Raw genomic sequence first — 12737 nt, forward strand, 5'->3', positions numbered from 1 at the left:
GACGAATACTCAAATTAAACTGAATCTCCAAGTGACATTAGTAAGAACCAGTAGGTCAATGTATGGCATGACAGCCAACTAGTCTATCATAATTAGCTTTAAAGGTTTGAAAAAAAAAATTAATGTAGTTATATAATATATGTATAATGGCTGACGATTATGTGATGCGCTCCAAGCACGTTTTTAAATATAAATTTCCCCGAATTTTTAAACGTTGCTTCAATGCAAAAATTTTCATGGTAATTTACCAAATCCCATCGAACATGAATGTCAAACACAAGTGTTCGCTTTGACAGCTGGTTGATAGTTATCCGACTATGAAACTATTTATGGCATAATAAAAATAGTGACTCACGTACTTGTGACATGCTTAAAAATTTACTAAAATCTCTTGACCTTGAAATCATGTGAGCCTTCAATTTGAATTGGCTTAGCCGGTTTGCTATAATAATGGCCTTCGACCAAAGCAAAGTGCCCTTTTCCATTTAGAGTGCCACTTTGAAAAATGGACACGAAGTGACACATGTGACAAATTACATAAGAAAAGCAACAACAAGTACGACAAGAAATGCGAAAAGTAGCAGAAAGCAAATACTGCAAAAAGATGAAAAGCATCGCTACCGAGTTGGGTGTATTTTTGGAAAATACGAAAATTGCATTTCCCATGAAATATAAATATTTTTATACATTTTCATAAATAAATAAGAATCACCACTGAAATGCCATATTTAAAGGCCTTAAAAAGCGCTTTACTCGCAAGTCACACGCGGCGTACGCTTTATCTCGACCACAGCGCCGAGCACATAAGGTGTTCACGTGACACTTTTTCATGGCGAGTGCAATTTTAAAATGCACGTAAACATTTGCCAAACAATAACGTTGTTGTGTGCTTGACACACATTAAATAAATATAAAAGCGATTGCTTTTACGACACACACACAACATTTTGCTGCGCACACTTTACGCTTGCGGAGATTTTAGGTCACAGCAAACACACAACAACAACAAAACATAAAAAAAATATCCACAGCACTCTGACACTTGATACTCACCTCATGCAGCATATCGATGAGAAAGCCCGCCTCGCCGGGCAGAAAGCGCTTATGCCGCTTGGCCGTGTATGCGAAGCAGGCCTTCAGTATGGCCGATGAGTTGGTCTGTTGGTAGCCGGCGCTTAGTGCACGAAACTTATTGTAAATCAGCAAAAGTTGATCATGTACGCAGAGCGCGAAATCGGGTAACAACCATGTCGAATTCCCCGTATCGCGGCTTTCACAAATGCGCCGCGAGTGGCCCTCAAAACCGCGCGGACAGTCGGCAACAATGGCGGCGCCTGGTGCACTTGTCGGCCAACGGACACCGTACAGCGTGTCGCTGTGGCACACACGTACCGCATTGCGGTCGATAACTGTTATGTAGACGCTTTTCGATACCGGACGCACTGTGTTGGAGACAATGCATGTGTACTCGGCGGATTTCTGTGCGAACAAAAGAGCAGGAAATATATATAAAAAAAAATCAAATTGTATTTTAGAATTAAAAAAATATATATATATTTATAAAAAAAGTTTTTTATGCTTAAAATGTATGTAAAAAAGCTCTTAAGTATCCCCTATAAAGCTACAAAAGCTTCGAAGCTCCTTCTTTTTAAGCTCTCTTACCTGTATATTATTAATTTTCAGTATGCTCCCATCGGGATACAGATCTTCCCACATCACTGTGGCGGGGTTCGATTGAAAGAGTACACCGTTTCGTGTCCAGCTGTAGCCAAGTTGTGCATAGCGCTTGATGTCATCGTTGCCGGGGGAGAGGCAACGCACACGCAACGAGTCGCCGCGTTGCAATGTGACGCTGGCGGGATCGACACGTAGGCGTGGTGGTGTTTTGATATGCACATGCAGCGAGCGACACTGCTCGATGCTCCAATCGGTGACCTGTAAGTAGAAGTGGAAATATTTGGATGTCAAAAAAGTTGGTTTTGAAATAATTTCAAATTTGTATGAGTATCTCTCCTGCGTTGCTTTTTCATATCAAAAAAGCTCCAGAAGTTATTTAGTTACTTATGAAAAGTTATAAGTTTTGGGAGCTTTTAAAACTTTTGAAAGCTTTTGTTCTTTTTTCACCCACTTCCATTGTATGTCTTGACATTACCCAGCATCAATTTTGACCTAATTTTAAGGGAGGTACAGGAACCCGTATATGTTTTTAGGAGCTTTTAAAGTTCTTGAAAGCTTTTGAGCTTCTTTCATCAACTTGCACCCTAGGTCTTGACATTACCCAGCATCAATTTTGACCTAATTATATGGGAACAACATGAACCCATATATGTTGTTGATCGAAAATGGAAAGCTTTATCTCTAAGGCTGTATCTACCAATGACTTCAACATTTAAAATTTTTTCCTTCCGTCTAAAAGAATGTATTTCTCGAAATATTGGTAATTTTAGACTAGTACAGTACTGCATGTGAGGTTATAAAAACAGCTGACAATAAGAGGGCATATGATCAGCAAGAATGTCTAGAAAGATACTTTAGAAATAAAATCAGAGGTATAAGTTATTCCCACTATCTTTACCGCATCCGGCATCTCGACTCTCAGAAAACCGTTGTACATTACGTTCCACAGTACAGGGCGAGGAACTGACTCTTGCAGTATACCGTCTGTAACTTTACACGTTTCAGGTCCAAATTCTCGAATATTATTCGAATAAGATACTCAGGTATCTTAATTCTGTCTGAGCTCTAATAATTAGTTTGAACAGTTGAGTTGAGTTGAAAGCGTTTTTAAAGTCCAGGGTAATGACTTAACATTCAGAGCTATCTCACAATTTCCTTTTTTCATTTATACTCAATAATAAGAAGCTGAGTTTCATCAAAGTCAACTTATACTATTTTTGGTAGTTTTACAACACTTCTAATTATCCAATTAACACAGACAAGTTAACAAAATTTCAAACCCTCACATTCGCGCTTTTTAACAAGTTAAGTACCAAATAAATAAAGTGTCAACACAAAGAGAGGAAAACCAAAAACGTAAAAACACTCCGCATCGTACTCACATCACACAAAAATTTCATGCTTCTTACAATGCACTCATAAACATACAGAACACACTCAATTATATGAGTATTTTAATACACATACGAGCATTTTAGCACCCATATGATCACTTTAGGGTTAAAGCATTTACCATGAATGAAGCTAGAAGCAACGTTGCAGAACACAAAGAAGCAGGAAAGGCACTGTATAGAGTTGTTTAGTAGATATTAACACTGTTATTAGCTAATTTTTGTGCTTTCTCAATTCTTCGCTCTTCGTTACTCGCTTTACTGTGTGCATAGCCTTATTGGGAAAGTCCTCGAATATGGTTGCCACATCACAAAAATTAACATGCTTCAAAATTTGTTTTGCTCCAAAGTGTGTACATAAAATATTAAGTCCAATGAAAGCTAATTGAGTTACGCGTGTGAGTTGTAGTTAGTACCGTTTAAAACTGCATTTGCCATAATAAACTTTGGTCGAGTGAACAATTTGCAGCAGCAAAAATATGTAAAAACATATCACGCTGCGAAACTTGGGGCATTAAATGAGTGTTTAACTTGTGATCGCACAAATTAAGAGAACTCAAGCGATAAAAGCAGAGCTCATAAAAGTCACAGTAAGTATATATGGGGTATAAACTGAATGTAAATATGTGAATGCCCAGTATCATATAAGAATCTCATACCCTCACTTTAATGGATACCTACTTAAATTTTTTTTACTGAAAAATGTTGGAATGGACTTAAACTTTCATGGAAAATCATCTTTCATCAATAAAGCAAGTCTCTATTTGACGCAAAATGTTTGCAGAAATTCTACTGTCTGCCATTGCAACAACATATATAACGTGTTAATACTAAAATAGCTGTTTTTATAAGTCCTTATAATAATCAAAGACAATGTATGTGATAAATGACATAACTTGTGTGGAACGAACATTTTGTTTTAATACAAAAATAAAAAAAATATTTTTGAAAAATATTTTAAAATTATTTTGAAAAATATTATTTTTTAAAAATATTTTTTTTTTATGCCACAAGTCGCAAAATTATCAATCAAAACTAAAATTATTTGAAATAAAAAAAAACAATATTTTAAAAAAATATTTTGAAACGTATTTTATTTTTTAATTTTTGAGGTATATTTTTAATTATCTACTTTAAGATTTTTGAAAGTCTCAAAATTATCTATCAAAATCATTTTTTTCAAAACTTTATCTTTAAATGATTCATTAATCCCTTAAAATATCCGTTTTAAATATTTGTAGTGCCAAAGATATTTGAATAATATGGAAATAAAATTTAAAATAAGTATAACCAGTCGCAGGAAAAATATTTGGTATTGCTTAAGATGAAACTTAAGTAATCATTCACTATATAAGCGGCGATCCCAACAATAAATTGTAAAAATAACCGTTGTAATACTCTTTCTCTTATTTTCTTTATCTCTGTTATGATCTCTATTTCTATCTCTCTTCCTTTTCCCTTCTCCATCTATCATCCATTTTATATCTTCACGTAACTCTTCACAAATTATTGTAAAAGCAAACGTTACAATCTCCGGACAAATAGCTCAGATCGAGCTACTGTAGCATATAGCTGCCAAATACTCGTAAACTGATCAAAATCAAGAAAAATATATTTTTGCTTTTACTCGTTTACCTCTTACTGTATCTCACTTCAACTCTTTATTCTCTATCTATTGCTTTCTGTTCCTCTCTTTATCTCATGTGTTTTTTTTCATCGCACTCTCTACCGGAGATCGTTCTAGCATCGTTGAAATATCAGAAGGAACAGTGAAAAGTGGAAGCACGATTTGTTCAAAAATCACTAAATTTTTTCAAAAAAACAGTGTCACGTTAACGTCTGTAAAACAATACGTTCTGACTACCACAATGTCAAACGATGCACATGGAAGGCTTTTCCGGAAATTGACCTTAAGAACAGTTTCAAGGTACAAGTGTGTTGGGGTCAAGGGGGATTACTTTGGGAGAGACGACATAGATTTTGAAGAATGAATTAAAAATGTTAAAATTATGAACAAAGTCTTAGTACGTTTTACTCATAGTAGTATTTTAAGTATATAAGCAAATGTCCACATTATACTATTTTGTAAACCAGTTGAGTGCATGAAAATTCCAGAAAAACAACAGCAGTGCTTAATTGACCATTAGCAAGTAGCAAACAAAAAAACAAGTATAAGAAAAGTGCAAAGTAGCGGTAAAAAGACAGATGTACTTGTGGCAACAGCAACATATTGACCAGTCGTAGTTCAGTAACTGAACTTGGAGCAAAGTTGTTAAGGAACTGGTATTACAAGCAACAAACTTTTCAAAACCAAGATAAGAAAATATTTCTCACATATACTAAAAGGTATGTATATGGACTTAATTTTGTATGTATTCGTTTAAGTGTAATGTATTAGAATATTGTTTAAACTTATTACTTAATTAAATTTGCTAACTTAAAATCCAAATCATAGAGTCATATTGAAACAAAATTTAAGTTTTGGTTATTATATTTCACAACGATATTCGAGATTTTTGATGATACGTTGTTTTGCATTTTAGGTGACGATAGATCTCATTTGCATTTTAACTCAACATATGCGGTTTTAAATGTCAAGCACAAATACTTATAAAACTCCTAGATTGTTGCAGAATTTGTTTCCAGTGTCGAAATTTAGGATAAGGTTTGACTGGGGTTGGTGTTTGACGAAGCTTTATTAGGTGTGAAACTTTGATAATGTGAATATATGTGAATGTATGGTAGTCGAAAAAGTCTTTTCGTATTTCTAATCAAATTATAATTTATTTTTTTATGTTTATAATACTAAGTAAATAAACAAATATATATCATTTTGGTCTATCATCATCCCATCAGTGAAGGGAACGAACCATTGCTGTGCTCCATGAACTTCAAAAATTTCATTGGTGGCTTGCGTGGCATTTTTCCCTTTTTTTTACAAAAATTTCAAAATATTACGAATGTTTTCATTATTTTCACTCATTTTTGAACAGCTATAACTCTTTTTCAACTTCCCAGAATTAATTTTTTTTTTTTGGAAGCTTAAAATCTCACCTTTCCAACACTATATGGTATGACGCAATGTGATTGGTAGCACTGGAGATATACGACTCCAACGACATCTAGTAAGAAGTAAATCTAAGTATTTATCTAAATAAAAAAAAAAAGTTCTTAGATCTTTTAACATTTCCATTTCCTCAATTTGGAAAACACTGGCATAGAGCCACCTACCGGTTAATTCTTACATAGTACATTTTTCTATAACTTTGTTTCCACATTGCACTATATGTTGTTTTTTTTTTTTTATTCTGCAATTACTCTGTTTATTAACGTTGTTTTTGTTTTTGTTATTATGGCTTTTTGCTGTCAATGTTTTGCAAAATTCCATAATTTATGAAGCAACTAATGCACTCCATAGTCTATGCTTTGCGCTGCAGCTTTTGCACGTTGCTAACGGTACCGCTCGTGCAAGCAACATAACGTGAAAGCATGGGATAGCATAGCAGTGACTTATTGTGCCATGCACTTTGATACATATACACACAAATCAATATTTATATGTGCCAGTGAGGCATCTATACTTTGTGTATAGGTATATATATGTATTACTAAGTTTGTGAGGCAATGCCATAACAGTATTGCAAGAAACAACAACAAATAATAAATTTTGCATTTTTGTATTTAGTATTTTGTTGTTTTTCATAGCTTCACAGCAAACTGTTTACTCGCTTTAAGTTCTTGGAAAATGCCGCATGCAAGAAGCGGTGGTAACATTTTACGAGCTTGATTTGTTGCATGTGTTGCTGGTTGTTGTTGTTTTTTTTATTTTTTTTAATTAATATATAAAAACTGGCTTGCTTGCGCAGTAGTTACTGCTGAAAATCATATCGCCACCTACCTAGGCAGGTAGGATATTTATGGGAGCGTATGCGTACTAAAAATAAATTGAGTGGCAAAAGAGAACTGGCAAACGAAGTTTGATGCTTTTTTTATGCTTAAATGCACCCAGAAAAAAAAGAATATTTAACCTAATTTTATATAATTTATTTCTGTTTATTTATACACATTAAATGGTCCATAGTCCATGGCGTATGAGTAACCTTGGCTGACCAACCATCAAGTTTATAATTATTTGTTTTGATGCTTGAAACTTTACTTTGTTATGTATATTTATATAGACAATAAAAGTGACATGCGGTAAAAATAAAGCTAGATATTTTAAGAAATTTTAGAAAGCTTAAATACACTTGTTGCTGAAGTAATAAGTGGCTTTAAAGAGTGCATCCCAACGATAAGAGCTGTTTACTAATATACATGCACGAGTATTGCTTCAAAAAATAAATTAATATTAGAAACAAGAAAAGATGTGAACTTCGTCTACACCAAAGCAAAATTCTTAAAGCAGAAAATGGTATAGAAAGAAAGTTAACTCTTTTGATCGATCTCTTTATATAGGAGCTATATGATATAGTTGCACGATCTATATAATTTCTTCAGAGTTTATACCACTGTCTTAGGAAATAAACCGTGCTAAGTTCCGTAAAGTTATCTTGTCAAAAAGCAGATTTTCTGTCGATGGACTTGAATTTGGCCAAACAATTTGTATGGCAGTTATACGTTATAGTGTTCCGATCTTAACTATTTTTTTTTGATAATAAACCACGTCGAATTTCATAAAGATATCTTGTTAAATACAAAAATTATCCATACAATCACTTTGTTTCGATTGTTCAGTTAGTATGGCAGCTATATGCTATAGTGATGCGATGTCGATAAATTCCACAAATAAGCAGCTTCTTGGTAAGAAAAGAATGTGTCCAAAATTTCAGATCGGTATCTCAAAAACTGATGGTGTAGTTCAGGTATACACATAGACGGGCTTCAACAAAATTTTTTAAGAAGAAAGAACTTCGTTGATATGAATCTGCTATATGGCAATTTTACTAATAATTGCAATAATAATAAGAACATAAACAAAAAGTTTTGCTAATAACAGTGAAAGTCCTTGACTAGCCACGGCGTATGAGTAACTTATTTTCATCTTATATTGGATAAGTGTCACTTATACGTCATGGATGACAAACAAAAGTTTGAATGAAGATTTTTTATGCAGAGCTAACGATACTTTTATTGCATTCAGGCAACCTGCATTGTTATTTAATTATTTTTGATGCTGAAGAGCGCAATAAACATTATAATGCTTTTATATTAATGAATTTCGTAGAATATTTAAATGAAAAATAAAATTTAATTAATAAAATGAAGAGAAGTATATATCAAGCTACATTAATTTTTTTCATATATTTCTTTACATGATTAGCAAAAATGAAGACATATGAATTGGACAACATTAAATCTTTTTCGTTCAATTTTTTCATATGTACATACCTCACTTGGTTGGTAAAAAGTAGAGAAAAATTAATTGGACAACCTTAAATTTTTTTCATATATTTCCTCACTTGCATATTTAGTAAAAAATAGAGAAAGAAATATCAAACACCATTTAATATTTTTTAAAACATTTTTTATATTTTATTTTACTCCGCAAGCACAAAATGTACCACTACACTTTCTTCTTCTTTTTTAAGTGCTCATAAATTTGTATTAATTTAAAAGCGATTGCCTGTTTTAGCTAGCAATTTGATGCGATTTTCCACTTAAATAGCTGCATTTACATTTGACATCCGAATCAGACAAACACAATTATTTCTATTTGACTGAGCATTTGCAGTGAAAGTGCTTGAATTTTGAAAAGCTGCGTCGATAGCACTTTTTAAAGGCAGAAATATTAATGGATGTATAACAAAAATAAAATATTAAAATTTAAATGTAAATGAATTTTCAAGCACAATGTCAATAACATGTATTATATTAAGACAGACAAAAATTAAGAAAAAATATCAGGAATAATACTTTTTTAATAAATATTGATATATGCATAAAAATTAAATATTGAATTTTTTTTTTTAATTTTTTTCTGTCTTAATATAATAAATATTATTGACACTGCTTTTTAAAATTCATATAAAATTTTAAAGCGATAGAGAGCTAGTATCTGTTGATAATTTTTTATATCAAACAAACAGACACGCCAATGTTTATACAATATTTTTTTATCTATCAATGATTGTTTGACATTTTAAAGAAAAGTAGTAAAACAAATTTAAATTCATTATTAAAAATATATAATATTATGTCAGTTAATCAACAAGTGTTTGCTGAAAAAAATGCCCTAGAAAAAGTTTTTTCAGCTTTTCCATGCCTTTTATAGAAGCCGGCGCGTAGCCAGAAAGAAACTTTGATGAAATAATGACTGAAAAATATGCCAATAAACTGTTAAAATTTCTCAGCTTGCAAAACATATAAATGTTATTGCTGTAAAATAAATATATATGTGTATGTAAATATATTTTAGCTTTTGAAAAAGTATTGAAATCAACAGATTATCGTATCTTTGTTGCATTTTTGAACTTTTTTTGTGCAAAACTTACAAAAACTAGCAAAATGCAGACAATAGGCGTAACATATCCAATTTGCGCACAAAAATTACGAAAATATTTTTTAACAAATTGTTATAGCAGCATTATCTTATAACACTTCCACATAGACATGCCACAACATTGTGGCAATTATAGTTATTTGTGCAACAGTTTTGATTCTGCAGTTCTTATAAAGGCTTGTATGTGTACATATGTGTTGAAAACTGCGGAAATTTTTTGGAATTACACTGCTCATTGGTTACGAGGTCTCTTACGTAAAATATTGCTTTTGTTTTATTAACGAATTGCCAAATAGAATTTATTATATGTACATTCGCATATCTTATTTTTTTCAATTAAATAATCGAATGGTTTTCTTTTTGTTAATTTGAACAATACAAATGAATACGCCACTTTTGAGGTGCTTTTTAAGTTACTACGTTTTACATAACATGATTGAATGATGATACAATTAGGGGTTTCATATAGCCTCATAAAGTTATAAGTTATGACGAACCGAAAACATAGCATTGAGAATTATAATTGCGTAAACTCATTTGTTTATGTAATGCAACAACAACAGAATTTTTTCAAACACAGTAAAAATGTATGCTACAATACGTTATGACAAATTGTGAGTCCACTAAAAATATATAAAATTTCTTGAAACATTTTATCAAAAAACAGTTCTTCTTTGTTGCTTTGATTTTTATTTTGTAAATGTAACAATATCAATATTAATAATATTATAAAAGTTAAGCTTAACTGTGCGTTTTCATAAAAAGTTTTCCGTCATTCTATCAGCAATGCTAGCGGTGTGAGCCTTTGCTTTACCAAGACATGAACCGCAAATAATGCAATTTTGTTTTTTTTTTTTTTCTTCCAATTAGTGTATTTTATTTTATGTGGGAGTTTTAGACATTTCGTTGCGAAAATCAAAGTCGTTATTGTTAATTTATACTTTTCATATATTTTTATAGTATTGTTCTTGGAAATCATTAGCATAGCAGTAGTTAAACATTCATTCGAAAAAGGGACTAGTATCATTATATTCAATACAAACCATATCTCGCTCTGATGTCGCGCTAAGTAACAGCTTATACTCATGCCAAGTATGTAATGAGCTTTTTATATAATATTTTATTAGAGATTTGGGTTTCCTGAAACTATATTTTATAATTTGAAGTTACTTAAAAACAAGAAAAAATATGTACTTCGGCTGGACCCAACTTTCATATCTTTTACATGTGCATTTTTTATTAACAAAAGATTATAGAAAGATGCTTATTTCGATTTTGATCGGTTGATTTATACATATAACAGCTATATGCTGCAGTGTTCCGATCAGAACAATTGCTTCGGAGATTGTAGCCATGCATAGAAAAATCTATGCCAAATTCCATGAATTTATCTCTTCTAATGAAAAAGGAAACTTTCAAATGCCCAGATTTCATGTGAAAGCTATCTCTGAAAAGTAAATTGGAATATTAATGCAAAAATATGGATTTTTGGAATTACGCGATTATGATGATATCTATAGAGACTAAAATGTAGAAAAAATATTTTGCAAAAATTAAATACGAAGTTAGTAGTGAGTCAAAAATTTACAATTTGTAAAAGTTGTTTTAGTCAAAAGTATATACTTATGTATAAGGGTAACATGGGTTTCCGCCAGCAAAACACCGCCTATTTTGAATAACTTTAATCTTTCATATACATATATGAATAAAAAAAATTTGAATTAAAATTTTTTACTATTCAAAATATACTTATACTAATATAAAGCTTTTGTGAAATTTTAAAGGAAAATATTCAAAACACGGCCATTACTACAGCATTTCCGGCACTTGTTTGGAAAAAGGGTGAATGCTGTTTAACGCCCAACTTCTTGCAGGAGAACTTTTTGCAAAATCACACGAAGTAAAATGGGATATATACATGTCTTAATTAGAATTATAAGCTAGTTATTGGATGGAAAAAAAGTTTTAAAACTTTACTTTTTTCAGACTTTTTTTTGTAAAAAAATAAAGTTTTTGTGAAAAGTTTTCGACGTTTTGGGCGGTGAGCTGGAGCAAATGATGGACAAGCACGAATTGCCGATCTGTAAGTGTTAAAATGCATTTAATGGGATTGGTATGAAGTCATTTAGCATGAGCTGCTCTCCTAGAGTTAAACGCTTGATTCGGACCTATTGTGTCAACTAGTTCCCAACTAGTTTTGAAAAAGTGCATTTAAATTTTGGAAAGTTATTGATTTCTACTTTAAAACACTATTTATTCTTTAGTTTATGATTGGTCCGAAAAATACTAGTTGGTAACTAGTTATATTTTTTTCATTATGTTTTGTATTTTTCTATTACAATTTTCCTTTATAACTGTACCCAAAAAGATTATGATTTTAATATACATATGTACTCCAAAAGTAGACCAGCTTGGCTCCACTACTAACACTGCTACGTATGTATACACATTTATTGGAACTAACACTAATAAGCTTTTAATAAATACACACATATGGATGTCCGCCTCACTTAGCCTCGCATTTAACTAAATTGAAATGTATATTAATTTTGATCAAAATTAACGGTTATGTTGAAATCTCACTTAATGCTTGAATTATCTATGCATAACAGTATATGTACATGTGTGCATAAATAAAGCACAATTTCAATATGTAAATTTAGTTATAGATGCTTTGAATAGATGCAGCGTTTAACTAACTTACAGCAATTACTAACTAATAATTAAGTTTCACTTATGCTTAAGTAATTCCGTTTCAAATTTCCGCAACAAATCTTCCGCTACGAAATGCACACAGCGCTAGTTGTTATAAGTGTTTTCTATGTGTAGATGTAGATGTAGTTGTATTTATTTTATATATATCTGAGTGCAATAGTAAATTAATCCGCAAGTTAGTAAATGTATGCACACATATGAAATTCTATTACTGCAGCTGATATTAAGTTTAAGGCAATAACTTAGTAATAACGATGTGAAGAGAGAGAGAGAGAGAGGGAGCGAAGTAGAGTGGGAGCCAGTTGGCAGGAATCGCATTCATGCAGACAACACAAAGCTGATATGCTGTGATTTTATTTATATCTCGAGATTCATGCAAACAAACACACAGACGTACATACACACAAACACACGCAGCTAAGCCAGCGTCTATCCTTTAATCTTTATTTCGTTTG

General features: G+C 31.7%; 1 protein-coding gene across 1 annotated transcript in view; it reads right to left on the bottom strand.

Annotated features, from left to right (window-relative positions):
- LOC120768553 overlaps positions 1–12737 on the bottom strand; it is a 352878-nt gene that overhangs the window by 95372 nt on the left and 244769 nt on the right. Inside the window, exons 9-10 of the mRNA XM_040095297.1 lie at positions 1663–1935; positions 1054–1479 (exon numbers count right to left, since the gene is read on the bottom strand). Coding sequence (XP_039951231.1) covers positions 1054–1479; positions 1663–1935 — 699 coding nt within the window. The remainder of the gene's footprint in view (positions 1–1053; positions 1480–1662; positions 1936–12737) is intronic.

This window comes from Bactrocera tryoni, chromosome 2 (assembly GCF_016617805.1).
Source record: "Bactrocera tryoni isolate S06 chromosome 2, CSIRO_BtryS06_freeze2, whole genome shotgun sequence".
NCBI classification, from domain to species: domain Eukaryota; kingdom Metazoa; phylum Arthropoda; class Insecta; order Diptera; family Tephritidae; genus Bactrocera; species Bactrocera tryoni.